The sequence below is a fragment of the Mugil cephalus genome, chromosome 17 (assembly GCF_022458985.1).
Source record: "Mugil cephalus isolate CIBA_MC_2020 chromosome 17, CIBA_Mcephalus_1.1, whole genome shotgun sequence".
Lineage (NCBI taxonomy): Eukaryota > Metazoa > Chordata > Actinopteri > Mugiliformes > Mugilidae > Mugil > Mugil cephalus.
Window position 1 is genome coordinate 16992271 of NC_061786.1, and position 17063 is coordinate 17009333.

Sequence of the window (17063 nt, forward strand, 5' to 3'; positions counted from 1 at the left end):
TTTCTGCATCTCTGACTCCTTCTGTTTGTGTTTTTTTTGTGTGTGTGTTAGGTGTCAACCTGCTGGTAGGGACAGAAAACGGTCTAATGCTGCTCGACCGCAGTGGGCAGGGAAAAGTCTATAACCTGATAACCAGACGACGCTTCTTGCAGATGGATGTTCTGGAGGGCCTCAATGTGCTCGTCACCATATCAGGTAGGGAAAACATTTACGCCGTACGCATAGCACATTTTAATACCAGAAAGCTAATTATAGCTCGCTTTAGACTTCAGTTATTAAGGATTGTCTTGGCAGTGTATGTTTGATTAGGAAGAGAAGATAAAAGTGCAGGAATAAATAAGGATTTTTAGAATAACACACCGTACATTTGGACTCATTTTTTTCTGTATTTGTCCCTCCCCTCCCAGGGAAAAAGAATAAGTTGCGCGTCTATTATTTGTCGTGGCTGAGGAACAGAATATTACACAACGACCCGGAGGTAGAGAAGAAGCAGGGCTGGATTACTGTTGGAGAGCTGGAGGGCTGCGTGCACTATAAAGTTGGTAAGAATATGTATGCAGATGGGGTTTAAAGTGAAGTTGGACTACAATATCCCAAGAAAGCAGTAAAGTCTGTTGGCACAGCAGTGGCCTGTAAATGTAAAAATAAGACATAACTAACTATCTTGCTATTGAGTGCAGTAAAGAAAAGCTGATGAATAGCTCATTAATTTTTATTCTCGGGGCTCAACTGAGCAAATAAACTGTTCTGTAAAGGTTTGTATGTGTCTTTGTCGTGTTTCCAGTTAAATATGAGAGGATCAAGTTCCTGGTGATCGCTCTTAAGAACTCTGTGGAAATCTACGCCTGGGCTCCGAAACCCTACCACAAGTTCATGGCCTTTAAGGTACGGGCGAGCGCACACTGCTGATACATCGATGCTTGCAATGAAATGCACCGATCAGGCATAACATTATGACCACTACCAGGAAAAGTCAGTGTCATTTACCATGTTGTGACAATACAGTGTTCTGCTGGGAAACGTTTGGACCTGGCATTCACGTGGATGTTACTTAGACATGTAGCACCCACCTAGACCAGACCAGGCACCCCCCACCCCTTAGCACTGACAGCCAGACACAGACACACACAAAAACGGAACAACTAAAAAATGATGATTCTGTTACCACAGGACACCAGAAGGACCAGTGCAATATTAGAAAGTTGGTCATAATGTTTTGCCTGATCGGTGTAGTCGCATGTACAGTATACGTAGCCTGCAACAAGACTTTCTTGTGGTGACATCCTCATCCTCATTCTTCACGTACCCGTGTACATTTCGTGTCCAGTTTCCGTATCTCACTTTCTCCGTCCATCTCTCTTATTCTCTCCCTTTCAGTCATTCACTGAGTTGCAGCACCGCCCCCAGCTGGTTGATCTGACGGTGGAGGAAGGTCAGAGGTTAAAGGTCATCTACGGCTCCAGCGTTGGCTTCCATGTCATTGACGTGGACTCGGGCAACCCGTACGACATCTACATCCCCTCACATGTGAGTGTAAGGCGGTGTGTGTGCGTGTACCTGTCTGTTAATTTAATTAATCCCTTTTAACCAAATGCTCAGGTTCTCCTAAAGGCTCAGTATTCAATTTTCTTTGTTTCTTTTTTTTTTTTTTTAGTTTTGTGTCGACTCATTACGGATTTTTTATCCGCTCCTGACACAGCTTAAAGGCTTTAATATTTGTTGCTCTGCCCCAGATTTGGACTTGAACATGTACAGACAGCGTTTCCGTTTTCAATCAAGAACAGTTAATAATCATGTTTGGATAGTTTGCTTTTGAGGCAGTGCTCATAGGCGAAGGGTTCTCCAAAGCCAATCCGAAGCAAAAAGCCTTAAAGTACGTGTAGCCGTTATTACACACGTCTGAAGTGAGGAATTGTTGGGCAGTTACAGGCAGTGCGAAATAAATAAGATTCGTTTCGAACTGTGAATCACTCAAAAATGAGTGAAAATGAACACAATAAGTCCTTTTTTGTGAAATGTGTTTTATTAGTGCCCCTGCACATATATAAAGAGGTTCTGACATTTATTCCATTCCTTCTATATTACCTGCCCCGTGCCAAAGTCAGCGGTGACTCATTCTTTCTCATGAAGACCGGCTTCTAGGAGCACGATGACTTCTTGACAAATTACCTCTGATTGATTTACTGTCATGCACATAAAAGATTGATGTCGGCTTTTCCTCATTATCAGGTTTTTTTTCTTCACGTTTGTTGAATATGGTGTACTGGATGCCGCCTCTCACTACCACTGCATAAAGAGGCCGCAACTTCTTCCAAATTTCCGAGCGTAAAAATACATTTTTACGCTTTGTTTTTGTCTCACTGCAGTGTGCAGAGGCACGTAGACAGGTAGTCATTAATACCTGGCTCTCAATTATGCAATCAAGCCAGTTAGACTGCCAGCATTACTCCTGTCTCATTCTTCAATGGAAATCAAGTTTGGTGTTTGCCTGCAGATTCGTTTGCCTGCAGATTCGTTTTGCTGCGTGGCCGTCACTGATTGCATGCATTTACTCAAATCAAGCTCGGACGCAGTCCGCTGCTGCAGAACTTCAACTGCAACAGAACTCATTCTTAAAGATCACTGAGGTGTTTCGTTATTTCCGCCTTTCATCCGTGTGCTTCTTCTCTCTCCTTCCCCGTCCAAACCTCTCCTCCAGTGTGGCAAACAGACCAAGGTGACGTCCTGCCATCCACCCTGTAGACTAGATCAATAGATGTTTAGTAAAAAAAACCCCGTAGTGGATGCACAACAGCGCTTCTAGCATCTGTGTGCAGTGCAGCTCAATAGTGTAGAGATTAACGGAGAATTTAACCAGAAGTCAGTGTGTGCGTTTGTGTGTGTGAACAAATTCATCTTTACCCACAGCAACAACATTCACAAAGCTCTCAAAAATGTACTCTGTGAAAAGCAAACAACATATTTATGAGGATAATGGGTACTAATTAGGTTGAATGCCAGTTCTGTTGAATGGATACCTGACAATAATCCAAAAGCACAGTAGGTGTGGCAATGAGTCATTTTGCATTTTTGAGTTCTTGTGTGAATGGAATTTCTCGTGGAATAAGATGAGTTTTTTCTTGTTTTACTAGTACTAGTACTACACTTTCAAGCTGATGTTGATTGATTTTTGTAGTTTGTCTATATGCTCATTACACGGAACAAGGCTCTCAAACCTTTTCACGCACCGATATTCCTGATGTTGGGCAGCTCTTTGAGGGATTATGGATTGCGTGCTGATCCCCAAAAGTAAATAAAAGAACCAGTGGAACTCGGCGGCATTGAATTTCAGCGATGAAACCTCTGTAACATTTTAATCTAGATTACGATTAACGACGACGGATTTGAATTAAAGCCTCCGACATGTCTGCGTGCATCTGTGCTAGATCCAGAGCCAGGTGACGCCGCATGCCATCGTGGTGCTGCCCAAAACCGATGGAATGGAAATGCTGCTGTGTTACGAGGACGAGGGCGTCTACGTCAACACCTACGGCCGAATCACCAAGGACGTGGTGCTACAATGGGGAGAGATGCCTACCTCTGTTGGTACGTCCCACTTATGCATTATTATGCTTATGTGTTGATTAAAATCGATTTTTTTCCAACAACAAAGCTATATAAGAATCAAAATACTATACTACACTTCTTATTATGACTTTAAATGACCAAACTTAAAGTTAGAAGGTTTAAATAACAACAGATGTGTATTGGAATACGTATTTCAGTCTCTGTGTGCATATGTGTGTAACTGTACAGATCTTAAGTAGTATGAAGTCCCAGGCTTTACCTTTTTTAGAAAAAGTAAGAACTGATAGAGATAATCAACAGCAAAAAAAAATAAATAAATGTCAGAAATAAACGAGCAGGGGAAGCGAGTAATGATCCCAACAAACTTCCTGTATTTCACTGCCCCCGTGTGGTTGGAGGTGGCATTGCATTGGTAGTCTGGATTATGGATTTTCGCTTAAATAAATACACAATCTCTGTGGATAGGGACCTGTGCCAATGCTGCCGCAACGTCTCTTAAGCTTCAGCTGCAGCGTGCAGTAGTTGACCTTTGTGCTCTGTGCAATGTTGAAATAAGGATTGCCTAATAGAAATAAAACACTGCAATAAAGTAATAATTAGCGTCTCTCGTGTGGCCTGCGTTTACACAAGCGGGAGGACTGAATGATGCGTCTGTGGGAGGGCGTGTTTGTATATATTGCCACAAAAGCGTTTGTTTTATTCTCTTTTCCAGCCTATATCCATTCTAATCAGATTATGGGTTGGGGAGAGAAAGCCATAGAGATCCGCTCAGTGGAGACAGGTCATCTGGATGGAGTCTTCATGCACAAGAGAGCCCAGAGACTCAAATTCCTGTGTGAGCGCAACGACAAGGTAATACCCAGTTGGACTGGGAGTCTTACTCTCTATTTGTATTGCTTATCGGCATAATAGAAGAGGCTCTGATCTTTAGTAAACTGGTATTCTGTCGCACGTACCACACAGTATAGACTCAAGATGTACCTTATATGCATGCACTTTACCTTTTAAAACGTTCGTTCTAACTGAAAGCTGCAGTGCAAGAGTTGAGTTTTGAAATCATATGTATATAAACCCACAAGCATGTTCACAAGTTTCCAAAATGGACACAGAAATGCAATAAGTGCGTCATTAAAAAGAATGTCATTTTCTGTAGTGTAATTGTTATGACTTATTTCTGCAAAAAATGATTGTGTTTTCATTGGTTTTACATGCTTTTTACTTTCTCTTACCCAGGTATTCTTTGCATCCGTGCGTTCGGGAGGTAGCAGCCAAGTCTTCTTCATGACACTCAACAGAAACTCTATGATGAACTGGTGATGTGTCCCTTCGTCGTCCCGCTCTTCCTCCGTCTCCCGTCGGACCCGGCCTGGCAAAAACCCACCTCGGCCCACCGCACATGGAACTCACAAACAAAGCCCGACTTGAGGATCGAGAGGCCACAAAGAGACTATTTTAACACTGGAGAGACTAATATGGTTTAGAGAAAAAATAAAAAAATAAACTATTTTAGAGAAAAACAACTGTGACAAGTTGTAAATGAAGATACCTGAAGTTATCTTAGGTTAAGTCGGGTCATGCAGAAGCCATCAACTGACTGGCAGACTGGTGCCACTGGCTTTCCAAATATTCTCTTCTTCCCTCTTTCTTCTTCTTCTGTCTCTCTTCTCTCAAAACAGAGCAGTGCATCCAGCTGTAGAAATACACTTAACACCTGCCTCTTCACGTCTCCCTTTCGTCTCCTTTTCGTCTTCCTCGTAGATGAAATCACTCCGACAAACACGCCGTTCCTCATTTCCCGTCGGCCGTGTCTGGGCTCATTCCCAGGGAGGTCGGAGGAGCGACATATGAATACGGTTTAATCTGAGTTTAAATATACAGGGAGATGACATATCTACTCTGGATGTGGGCGATGAATGCCGACATCCTGATTGATTTTCTTTCTCCTCTGTCACTCCGCTCCTCCTCCTCCTCCTCCACCTCCTCCACTCCCTCTGTTCACCATCTTTTCGGGTTTCCGAGGAAACTCGATTACGATCTAGCGTTCGGTCGCATCTCGCTCTGACGGCAATGCGGCGAAGACCCTCTGCTGTCATGTGGGTTTTAACAGTATGCAAAGATGCCTACGTCCCTTTAAAATGACCAATCCCATCCCATCCCATCCCCTCCTCCTCTTCCCCCTTCCTCCTGGAATCGCTCCCCACAGATCATCACCATCATCTCTCTTCACTCTTAAAGTCTTTAAACTCTGAAGGTGCTGCATCAGATATACTGTAATATTAAACGAACAACAACAACAGCGAGCTTCATTCCGCTCACCTCTGTTCTTTTCTGTTTCTGTGGAACAGTTTGGAGTCGGTCAGTCGCTGAAGTGCGACGAGGTGCACGACACATGTGTGCCTCTGAAATCAGGCGTGCGTGCGTACGTTTTACTCGCTGAATCAAAGTGGGACGTTAAAACCGACGTCGGCCAAGAGTCGAGTCGTTCAGTCTGTGCGGGCAAAACCTTTACCTTAAAGCAACACTGAGTGTGTTTGCATGCGGATTTTCTGGCGGCGTTGGCGTATCAGAACTCATTTAGTGCATTTAAAAACAGGCAATATCAACTGGTTTCTTTCTTCTTCTTCTTCTTTTTTATCGGTTTCCTTTGGCACAACATTCACGACGGTGGCTGTCGGAGCACAGGTGCGACGATGCATTTACAACAGCTTAACCTGAGTACGACCTCAACGGGATTTGAGCTACTATCCCAAATACTGTGTGTGCATGTGAAAGCACTCATTGTTTAAAAACTGTGGCTTCATTTTGAATCATAACCCCTCTCCACCCCCCACCCCACCCACTCCCCGTCCTTCCCGGTTGGTTCTTCTGACTTTGGCTCCCAGCTGTTTGTAGAGTGCCTAGCATGATGTACGCAAAACTATAAACGGAGGCCAAAAGATTATTCCTCACATTGTAACTAATGTTTTATTTTATTATTTTTTTTTTTTGCCTAAGCGGCAAAACAGGGGAGTATTGTCAGGGGTGAGGATATGTGTGTGTTATTATCTAACTTTTAACACGTTGCTGATGTTATTCCTCTGATACAGATGTGCGTTAACAAGTTTAAGGCCTGATTTAGTTTTTGAAAGGAGCAACTGATGACGACTGATGAAACCTTGCCATTTCCCTCCCGATATTTGTACAGCTCGATATCATCGATGCGGTTGATTCTTTATAACACTACTGAAGGTGGATTGGTTTCCGCTGCCGCGCCGGAGAGCGACGCAACTGAGCAATCGGCCGGCACGCCTGGTATTTATTGGTGTCCTCTCACCACCTCTCCCTGGTCCATATGGGTTAACTTCACTCTTATATAATGCAGTTCTATAAGTACATCAGCCTGTGGTCGTCAACCTTAAGGCGGCAGAAAAAAACAACAATGTAGTTATCTTTTGAATCAGGTTTATTCTGTTTCCGTTGTGTTTTTCTTTCTTTTTTTTTTCTTTTTTTCCACATCATGCAGTAGCTGTTCCCGTGCAGCTCTTGAGTTACGTTCACTGATCTCTGTTAGTTGGGAGCAGGCTTTTAGCAATAAAAAAAAAAAAAAAAAATACAAATAAAAAAAAAAACAGACGAGCTGAATAAAACAAACGAACACTGTCTTCCCTGTGCATGAGTGGATGAGTGCGTGCGTGTGATTAATTATCAGGTGTGAGTGGGGCATTATTATTGTGTTTGTCCATCATGGATTTCACTCTTCCCTTTGGAGAATGCTGACGGTAGTTACACTGATGTCTCTCCTTTCAAAGATGAAACCACTGTATTCTTTACTCAGTTTAATTCTTTGTTTTCTTTTTTTTCTTTTTTTTTGAAAGAGCATTACTAATGTCCTGTTTTGGGATTTATTTGTTTTGTAAAAGAGATGCTGTAAGGAAGAAATAAATGAAACTAGCATTACACTTTTGGATCTGTGTGAGTGTTTGTGGACTATGTTTGTGAGACAGTTTGTTTTTTTTTTGTTTTTTTGTTAGATTTTTTTTTTTTCTTTGCAAATCTCCACATTGGAATGAGCTTTGACCCTCAGACTTTGTCCAGGCTCAAGTATATCATTAACCACACGTCGGTGTGTGAGAGAAGGGGAGATATGAAGAGAGTGCTGCTATTACAGTAAAAAAACAACCAGCAGCATCACTCTCTGTACTCTATTAGCGTGAAATACCACACACAAGATTCTTTAATCAGTGCTTTCCAAAGTAGATCATTCACAGTCTTAATTTGGCATTGTAATCATTTCTGTAACACTGTGTCTTTGTACGAACACTGTCCACTAAAATCCAAGTCTATCAGAGCTGTGTGCACATGTGTGTGTCTGCGCGCGTGCATGTGTGTGTATCTGTGTGTGTTCGTCGATTAGTGAGTGGACACAGCGTGATCAGACATCTAGCTCTCATTGATCATTACCAAACTCGTGGCTCACACTCTGCAGCAATCATGGAGACGGGAAAGGTAGGAGACACCTTCTATTCACTTATTTCATAAACGGTTACATATTCCACCACCCTGTGCGGGAAAACAATTGCAAACTGGAATGTTTTCCTTAGTTGCCAAAGTGCTAGAAAAGGAAGAAATTCACAGTGCCGGTGAAATCTTCCACTTGGAACTAATCTTTCTGACACAATGGATGTATGTATTGAGGTAGTCCTATTTAACTGTTGCTGTGATTCCTTTAAATGCCAAAAAAGATGCACAAAGCGTCAATGCACCCTTCAAAAGTCAAATCAAAGTCGTTTTTTTCTCTGAATTTCCACATGCGCCTTTTTTTTTTTCCCCGAGCTCGTGTGCATGTACGCACGTGTGTTTCGTGTGCGTCTTTGTAAAATTTATTACCTTTGACTCCTGCAGCAGCTAACGGGTACGCTGGCCGTGGCTGTATTCACAGCAGCTCTCGGGTCCCTACAGTATGGATACAGTCTTGGAGTCATTAATGCGCCACAGAAGGTAGGCTCACCATTGTTTCTGCACATTTATATTCACATGCATATCAGCCACTCGTATTAACTTTAATAAAAAAAATAAATAAATAAATGCATCTGTTCACTCCTTTCTGCAGCACTGAATCAGACTGACCTTTTCACACTGTCTTAACAAAAACAAGTGTCCCACAAGTTGAGGGAGAGGACTGTTTGTCCCTGTCCTCTTTGCCTATTAATGGCACCCTAACCAGCTATTGCCTGTCAGAGGTTCAAATCTCAAGGTGCGAATGGAGTTCAAAGTTCTTGGAGACTGAAGTTAAGACTTGTAAATTGATGGCAGATTATATCTCAGGCTACATGCTCTGTTTAAAGGTGTTTTTTTCCAATCTGACATAGATGGCTTCCTTTACTCCTCTTGTAAACCATCTGTCTTCTCTGGCTAAGATTTGGACATCTGTTATCTTCAAAAAAGTGTCCTTTGTCCTCCAGATGTAGGTGCGCCGCTGAGTTGTTCCCTGATGAGCTGGCTCTCCGGTGTTGGTACATGCGTTTGTGGATGGGTTGTTTGGTTTCCCCAATGCATAAGTCTGTACATTCCCCCTTGCACTGAACAGCATACACTACATTGCTTTGCTTCTACCTGGGTCTTTTGTCTTTGCAGTGGACCAGCTTTTGCCTAAGTGTATTACCGGGTTTGAAAACAACTGGAATACAGTGTTTTCTCAGTGTTTCTTTAATGTGTTTTTCCTCCCTTTTCCTAGTTTGCCTAGTGAGTTTGCCTAGTGACGGGTAGCCGTTAATGGAAATGAATCGCACCAGTTACTGGCCAAGCAAGTTTCTGATGGGTTACACCCACAGAGTTCCCTAATTAAACCTCAAATTTTCCACCAGTCCCGTACAACCGAAGAAGCTACTCGGACGAGTGGCGAAACATCTTCTCAATACTCAACAAGTCTAGTTGCTTTTTGGATATACCATGACCTGGATGACTGAGAACCTTCATAGACAAGTGTCCACTGAACTTTTTTCATGATATGTTTCAAACCCAGAATGTTGTCTGACGTTCTGCACTCTGTAGCACTTAAGACAAGACAGACTGTATGACATTTCCGCAAGATGTCTGTAAAATTCCCTGTACACATTTTCTCTTTATACGTCTTTATATTTCCCAAGACACTGGAACAAAATATGCTACTTAACTTTTTCAGGCATCCACTATGGAATATATACCCGAGATTGCTGTTATGCAGGTCTTTGTTTTTAAGCTGTATTGCTTCAGAATCCTTACCATACCTTGATGTTTCCCGTCACCTGAATCACCTGCTAGCTTATAGCTTATATGTCAAGATTTTCCATCTTTTCAGTTGTTTTGTGCTTTTGTGTCTGATATGTTGTGATAGAACTGTCAGTGGGAGTGCTAGGTCAGTGGCAAAGTCCAAATATACCATCTGCCAAACAATACAAGGACGATGCTACTATGTCTGACATACAGTACAGGGCAAGGAGCAATTCTTTTATGCAATGAATGTCACCACTACACACAGCTGTAAATGAGATTTCTCTGCGGGATAGATCCATGAATGTAGTGAGATCTGTCTCTGTGGCTGTGTTGCAGGTCATTGAAAAGCACTACGGTCGATCCCTGGGGGTGTGGTCAGAGAGGGATGATGCCCTGTCAGAAAACACCACAGAGGAGCACATGGAGGCAGGACAGCACCCTTCCGTGATCATGTACTGGTCACTGTCTGTGTCGATCTTCTCCATCGGCGGCATGTTGTCCTCCTTCCTGGTCGGATTTGTGGCAGACCTTAGAGGAAGGTCAGGAAGGAGAGATAAAATGATAATGTTAATGATAACACTTTAAGAGGAATGGAAGTTTGATGGAAGGCAAAATTATTCCAAAGATACTCATGGTTCTGTTCATAATCAATCTTTTTTTTTTTTCTCCCTGTCACACTCTTTTCTGTCTCTTTCTGCAGAGTGAAGGGCATGTTAATGGTCAATGTTCTGGCTGTAATTGCTGGACTGCTGATGGGCTTTTGCAGGCTATGGAAGCCTCACATCATGGTCATCGCAGGCCGTGCTGTCATGGGTTTTTACTGTGGTACATTAACTCACATGTTACAGCCCTCAGTTAATACTTACAAGATTTAGTTGGAAATAGGATATTTGTTCTAAATTGTACTTGGACAGAAGAAAGAACGAAGACACTACCTTTCTATTGAGGTCTTACCCCAAATGTTTGTTTAGGTCAGTTAACTTGTGATGTTTGACAGGGTTGACATCTGGGCTCGTGCCTATGTACATTGGAGAGATTGCACCCAAGGCCTACAGAGGGGCTCTGGGGACGTTACACCAGCTGGCTATTGTCATCGGCATCCTTCTTAGCCAGGTGAGTTACGTTTACTCCTCCGCACGTATAGCATCATTTTTGCTTGACAGCACACTGTGCACTTAACCTAAAGTGTAATTGTGTGGATGTAGGTAATAGGCTTGGACTTTGTGCTTGGCAATGATAAAATGTGGCCGCTGCTGCTGGGTCTGTCCGGAGCCCCGGCGGTGTTACAGACTCTCATGCTGCCTCTATGCCCTGAGAGCCCACGGTACCTTTACATATTACTGGGCCAGGATCAAGAGGCTAGAAAAAGTAAGAATTACACACAGAACCTCTCTACTCTATCATTTTGTTCTCTCTAGCGGTTACTCGGAAATGTGCGTTGTTGCCTTGTTGCACAGGGTTAGATGAGAAAATCAATACCGCTCCCATGTCTAACTGCTAACAATGTGCTTAGCACAAATGCACAGGAGCAAAAGGAAACAGATCTGCCCAAATATAACTAAACACACAGTCAGCATCTCTAAAGTAGGATGTAATATATTCTTAAAGATAAAGTATATGTTTTAACAGATGGGGAATAGTCACGTGCTCCCCTACCAGAGTCTAAAGAAGAAGTATGAAACACACCAATCAACCACAACATTATGACCACTGACAGAAGAAGTAAACAAGTGACTATCTTGTGTCAATTCAATGTTCTGCTGGGTAAACTTTGGACCTGGCATTCATGTGGATGTTATTTAGGAACTGATCAAGTATCTGTGGAATGCGCTGGTACAAGCTTGATCCACAGAGGCCCCTCCCCTTAATCCATAGGACCCAAAGGCCCCCCACTAACAACATTCTGTAGCCAGACACCACAGGACACCCTCAGGAGACCCATGTCCATTCTCTGATGAATTACAGAGCAACCCACACAATATTAGGAAGGTGGTCATAATTATATGCCTGTGTATAATGGTTTAATATATAAACCGTTGAGCTATTAAAAGGGGTGCGATAAAATAAGTTAATACTTCCTCCCACTCCCTTTCGGACATGTAGAAGACGTTAAGGTCATGACTGTTACTTTATTGTTCATTTATCTATTTTCTCATCTACTGTTGTTTATGTTTCTATATAATTTTTATTTTTTTTTTCTTTGTATTTTTATGTTCTAACTAACTAACTAAAGTGGTAATACATTAGCTTTCGATTTCATGAAATAATGCCCCCCAACGTGGCGGCAAATAAGCTGTTTCCCCAAAATGCACAACCATCTTTTCCCGGAGCAGGGTGAGAGTTTCTTTGGGCAGAAAGGGAATATAGGGTTTGTAATTATATTCCACAAGCTCAGAAAGTTGAGTCCGCTTTTAAAACCATTCGTCACAAACTTTTGTGCTTACTCCTCTGTATATGTTTTCAGGGATATAGTATGGGAGATAATGTAATTCCTCTGAAGGGACAAATTTAATGGTTTCTTTTGTATTGCATGCTTTAATTGCTGTGCTGGTTTATGGGGTCGCAGTGTTTCCAGAAGATTGGTGTTGTGTTCCCTGAAGTCTGTTTTAACCAAGTGGTTACATCATGAGTGTGGGTTGGCAGTACCGTTTATGACCTATTAGAAGCCAATCATTTTCCTGATGGATGCCGGTGATTACTCTTTGATGGCTCCCTTTACTTTATGGAAGTTTTTAAGGATTACAACACTTATTCTCCCGCCGCAAATGAGTCATCGACACTGATCTTTGCTCTCATCTGCCTTCGTTCCCTGTTTCATTGCAGGCCTGTATCGCCTAAAGGGGCCGCATGATCCAGCTGTTGAACTGGAAGAGATGAGGAGAGAGAAAGAGGAGGCAGACAAGGAACCCAGGGTCTCCATCCTTTCCTTGGTAGGTGCCTGTGCAGGAAGGGGGTCATTTGCGATATTTTGTCCCCGTTACACACATTCACCCTCAGTGCCTCTATGCAGTCCAATCCAGAGCAGTTCAGTTTGTCAGGTGCATTTAACATCCATCAACCCGTCTGCTTGACAATCTAATTTTAGATTTTAATTCAGCAATAAAAAAAAGGACTTTGTGGTAAAGAGTGAAACAGGCGTCGAGAACGTATTTGCCTCCAGTGACATAATTCACAGTTGGAAATATAGTACGCAACATGGTGTGTGACAGAATTATTCACAAAACTTTCAAAATTGCAACAATTTGCTGCCCTAGTTTTAAAATAAGTTACTCTTCAGGAACATTGCACCTATAAATTCCTTAAGTACGGAATTCTTCGTCAACCTGTGTGGACAAGTGTCTAATCAGCAACTAAAGTACAGGGATAATCCCGTGTAATGACTTGTGTAATGTTAAATCATTACTTAAATAAGTTACATAGTAACTTCTGATGCTCATTGAGTTAATATTTCATATGATTCTGAACAATGCAGAAGGACAATGGGTCAAGCAATTCTTCAAACATCTGCTAATGAACTGAATTGCGTTCTCTCCCAGATGTGCTCGACTGTGTACAGACAGCAACTGTTTGTGGCCCTCATGATGCACCTCTCCCAACAGTTGTCGGGCGTCAACGCGGTAGGCTGTCAAAATCACTTGCACCCTTCTTCTTTTAATGTCATGATAACAAGAAGTCCAAATGGCATTCAACAGTGGCTGGGTCAAAAATATCAAAATCTCGTCCAGCTACATTTCCTCTCTTTTTCACACATATTACACTATTTAACAGATAAAATTTGACCTTAAACTTTTTTTTTTCTTCTCAAAGATCTTTTATTATTCTACGGATATCTTCCAACGAGCTCGTGTCGCCCAGCCAGTTTACGCCACTATCGGAGTCGGAGTCATCAACATGATATTCACCCTGTTGTCTGTGAGTAGCTGCGCAGATGCAGGACAACGGCGCGTGCATTACGCATGCACACACACACACACACACACACGTACATATGAACTTAAGAACACATAAGTGCAGTAGCATTGTCTTGTTTCTTCTGTGCATGTCAAGTCACATAAATATAAACTTACAGATGACAAGTGAAACTGTACGTTCCAGGTTGCGCTGGTGGACAGGGCTGGCAGGCGCACTCTGATGCTGGCTGGTCTGGCAGGGATGTCCTGCTGCGCCATCGCCATGACAGTGGGCCTCAAATTCCAGGTTCGTTCAGTATCAAGAGTCTCAGGTCTCTCAGGAAGTTTGAGCTAAACAGGTAATGTTCACGCAGTAGTTTCCTGCATCGTTATACCAATGAGACAAGTTTGTACAGTAGCTCAATTGTAGGTTTAATTACGGTTCTTTATTGTGTACATGAATATCAAAGTTCATCCGTGTCCTTGGAAACACACCATAAACAAAGAAAAAAACAAAAAAAAAATCAAAGTCCACTGCTCTTAATTTATCCAAACGGTTTCAACTGCATCACAAGGTTTTCACCAGCAGATGGAGATACAGTGCAGCCGTCGCCATGCACCATTTTGAGCAGTTGTCATACACCAGGGGAAAGATTTCTCTTTGCAAAGTGTGCCAACGTCATGAATAAATTCATCACACCACATAGCTCATATGCATAGGGCCTTCACACTTGAGACCTGACAGAGGAATATTATGAACACAGGCAAGAGTACCTTGTCTTTCCTGTAGTTAAAGTTGAAACAAGTATGTTCTGCACTGCAAATTAATATATGAAATAAAAAGGGAAGAGGCCAGAGAGAAAAATATATTTTATTGACGCTTCTTATACATTTATATGAAAAATAAAATAAAAAATTAAACAGCGATTGGAGCACAAAGAGGACATGGACAGGTTAGAGTGAAATCTGTTCTTGTATGTTCAGCTCATTCCTGACTGATGCTGCCTCCTCTCCAGAATGACTACGCGTGGATGAGCTACGTCAGCATGTCGGCCATCTTCCTCTTCGTGAGTTTCTTCGAGATCGGCCCCGGCCCCATCCCGTGGTTCATCGTGGCCGAAATTTTCAGCCAGGGACCCCGGCCCGCGGCCATCGCTCTCGCTGGCTGCTGTAACTGGACCAGCAACTTCATCATAGGCATGACCTTTCCATACATACAGGTGTGTGTGTGCGGTGCAAACTCGAGCCACCCGTGCGGCCATGCGTGTTGACAAATCAAACAACATTTTTTTATCTATTTTTTTTCCCCTTTTTCTCATCAGGAGTGGCTGGATGCTTACGTCTTCATCCTGTTTGCTGTGTTGCTCATTGGGTTCACTGCGTTTATTTATTTCCGAGTACCCGAGACCAAGGGCAAATCTTTCGAGGAGATCGCTGCTGTCTTCCAGAAAAAGCGCCCGGTGCCCAAAGACATTACTGAACTGGAGCAGCTCAAAACGTCCACGGACGCTTAAAACAGCAGAGTGCCTCCTTTGTGTGGTATGCGGGGGTGTGTCCGTCAGTGTTTTGAGTGTGCATTTCTCGTTGTAGTATTGCAGCAATTAAAAGACAAGATTTTTACATGGTAAAACTGTTTTTTTATTTTGTAAAAATGTAAATGTGAGCTATTTTAAAAGCACTCACGATCATCATGTTTCAGCTATATGTGGAGTGATGTTTACATGTATTGAGTTAGTCGTCTAAAGGGGCAATAATGAATATTTTACATACTATTTCTGTGAGACCTACACAAATATGACACAACTCTGCAGTGCAACACAGCTCTACCTAACTTTATGGTGCGATATTTAGAAGCTAAAGATCTTCAGGTGGAACGTTAAAAGAACGCTAGATGAAATGAGAGTGAATATTGGATTTCTTGTCCTGGTGTGCCATTCACACACCACTACTTCACATGTGCAGTTCATCTGCTGCACATGTGAACAGGAAACCCTATGTCTGTGACTGTCGTATTCAACTGTTTCTTTGTGCTGTCCCCTTTGGTGCCTACATTTAAAAACCGAGAGCGAGAAAATAATAATAATAAAAGTTTATGTTTGCTGAACCCTCAACAGAAGAGACAATAAAATATCACTTAAAGAACATGTTGCATGAAATTTATTGACACCTCTGCATATATATATACTGTATATATATTTATATACATACATACACATACATACACAATATTATAATATTAAACTGACCTTCGAGGGCGAATACTTAATTGATGAGGAAATGATCTGTTTGAATCTGTTTGTCCGAAGACCCCAGGAAAGCTTCAGCTCTAGACAAGAGTTACCACACAACTGGAGATGCAAGAAACTTTTTAAGCAATGGAACGGTGTGTTGCATATAGTGTTTTCTGGCGGAATATGTGAACGAGAAAGTAGCATTTGTGGAAGACAGTTAAAATCCTTCAGTGGATTTCTCTTAACTAGAGCATTCACATTTTACCCATACGGGGTCGTACGGCCGAGGCCTGCGCCGTCTCCTCGGTAGTCATGAAATGACACATGGAACCTTAAACTTGCCGAACCAGTTTTGGCTTGACCAACAGGCGGACTCCTCTCCTTTGTGTAGCGGTCACTCTTGGCGCAGCAATTTTCTAAACTTCAAAAGGCGTCCTTTACGTCACCGAAGACAGGCACCTTTTCCACACCTTATGTCTACTGCACCCGTGCACTCCTTGTCTGCTCAAATTTCATGTAACATTGGCACCCAGCTTTCTAAACTAAGACACTGTAAGGCTGCCTTGAGCCTTTGGTTAGATTACTTTGTAACACTAAGACTAGTATGGTCATGGTAAAACCTCTACGTTCCTCCTCTAAAATGCATATCTTAAGGCACTTTTGTGATTTCAGTGATTTTCCTAGTTTAACAAGTAACCCCACAAGGACAGATGTAAACTGTCGAGGCACATTAACAGATTCACCTTATTAGGATCGAAGAAGATACAGCATAAGTGTGGGAAAAAAATTCTCACTCATTCGCTAAAGGAGTGGGTCATGCATCAGAGCTGAGCTACGCCATGTACTGGTTTAAGCAGGCTGAACAGGTTCTGACGTGGTTTACGCGCGTTCTACTCTTCCCTCATTGAAAGCCTTATTGGGGGAGAGCAATTCTCTAAATTGCCTGGATGCTCTGGAAAAACAGGTGTTGTGGTTGCATAGTTTTGCAGGTTATATCAATTTGTAATTTACACACTGCTGTCCCATGACATATATACGCCGACTTCCTCATCTGTTATGTTCAACTGATCATATGTCACAGAAACGTTTGAAGCCAAATTTCTGAAAATGTGATGTAATTGTGTAATTTTTGCAGCACGTGCTT

At 42.3% G+C, this 17063-nt stretch overlaps 2 protein-coding genes across 30 annotated transcripts in view; both read left to right on the top strand.

The window, feature by feature from the left end:
* The window catches only part of tnika (TRAF2 and NCK interacting kinase a), a 61914-nt gene extending 54409 nt beyond the window's left edge, over positions 1 to 7505 (top strand). For 16 of the 29 annotated variants that reach the window (XM_047610334.1, XM_047610335.1, XM_047610337.1 and 13 more), the window contains 8 exons: positions 52 to 195; positions 408 to 542; positions 785 to 885; positions 1378 to 1527; positions 2699 to 2716; positions 3426 to 3585; positions 4280 to 4419; positions 4801 to 7505. In XM_047610334.1, coding sequence (XP_047466290.1) covers positions 52 to 195; positions 408 to 542; positions 785 to 885; positions 1378 to 1527; positions 2699 to 2716; positions 3426 to 3585; positions 4280 to 4419; positions 4801 to 4884 — 932 coding nt within the window. In that variant the 3' untranslated portion in view covers positions 4885 to 7505. The remainder of the gene's footprint in view (positions 1 to 51; positions 196 to 407; positions 543 to 784; positions 886 to 1377; positions 1528 to 2698; positions 2717 to 3425; positions 3586 to 4279; positions 4420 to 4800) is intronic. The other 13 variants (XM_047610336.1, XM_047610338.1, XM_047610341.1 and 10 more) reach the window with 1 other exon arrangement.
* A 144-nt stretch (positions 7506 to 7649) lies between these two features.
* slc2a2 (solute carrier family 2 member 2) lies at positions 7650 to 15830 on the top strand. The gene is made up of 12 exons (XM_047610363.1): positions 7650 to 8052; positions 8449 to 8544; positions 10135 to 10337; positions 10499 to 10623; positions 10796 to 10911; positions 11004 to 11166; positions 12622 to 12728; positions 13335 to 13415; positions 13606 to 13710; positions 13894 to 13995; positions 14705 to 14908; positions 15011 to 15830. Exons 1-12 carry the CDS (start codon positions 7906 to 7908, stop codon positions 15200 to 15202), a joined length of 1641 nt encoding a protein of 546 aa, XP_047466319.1. The 5' UTR covers positions 7650 to 7905; the 3' UTR covers positions 15203 to 15830.
* The last annotated feature ends 1233 nt before the right edge of the window (positions 15831 to 17063 follow it).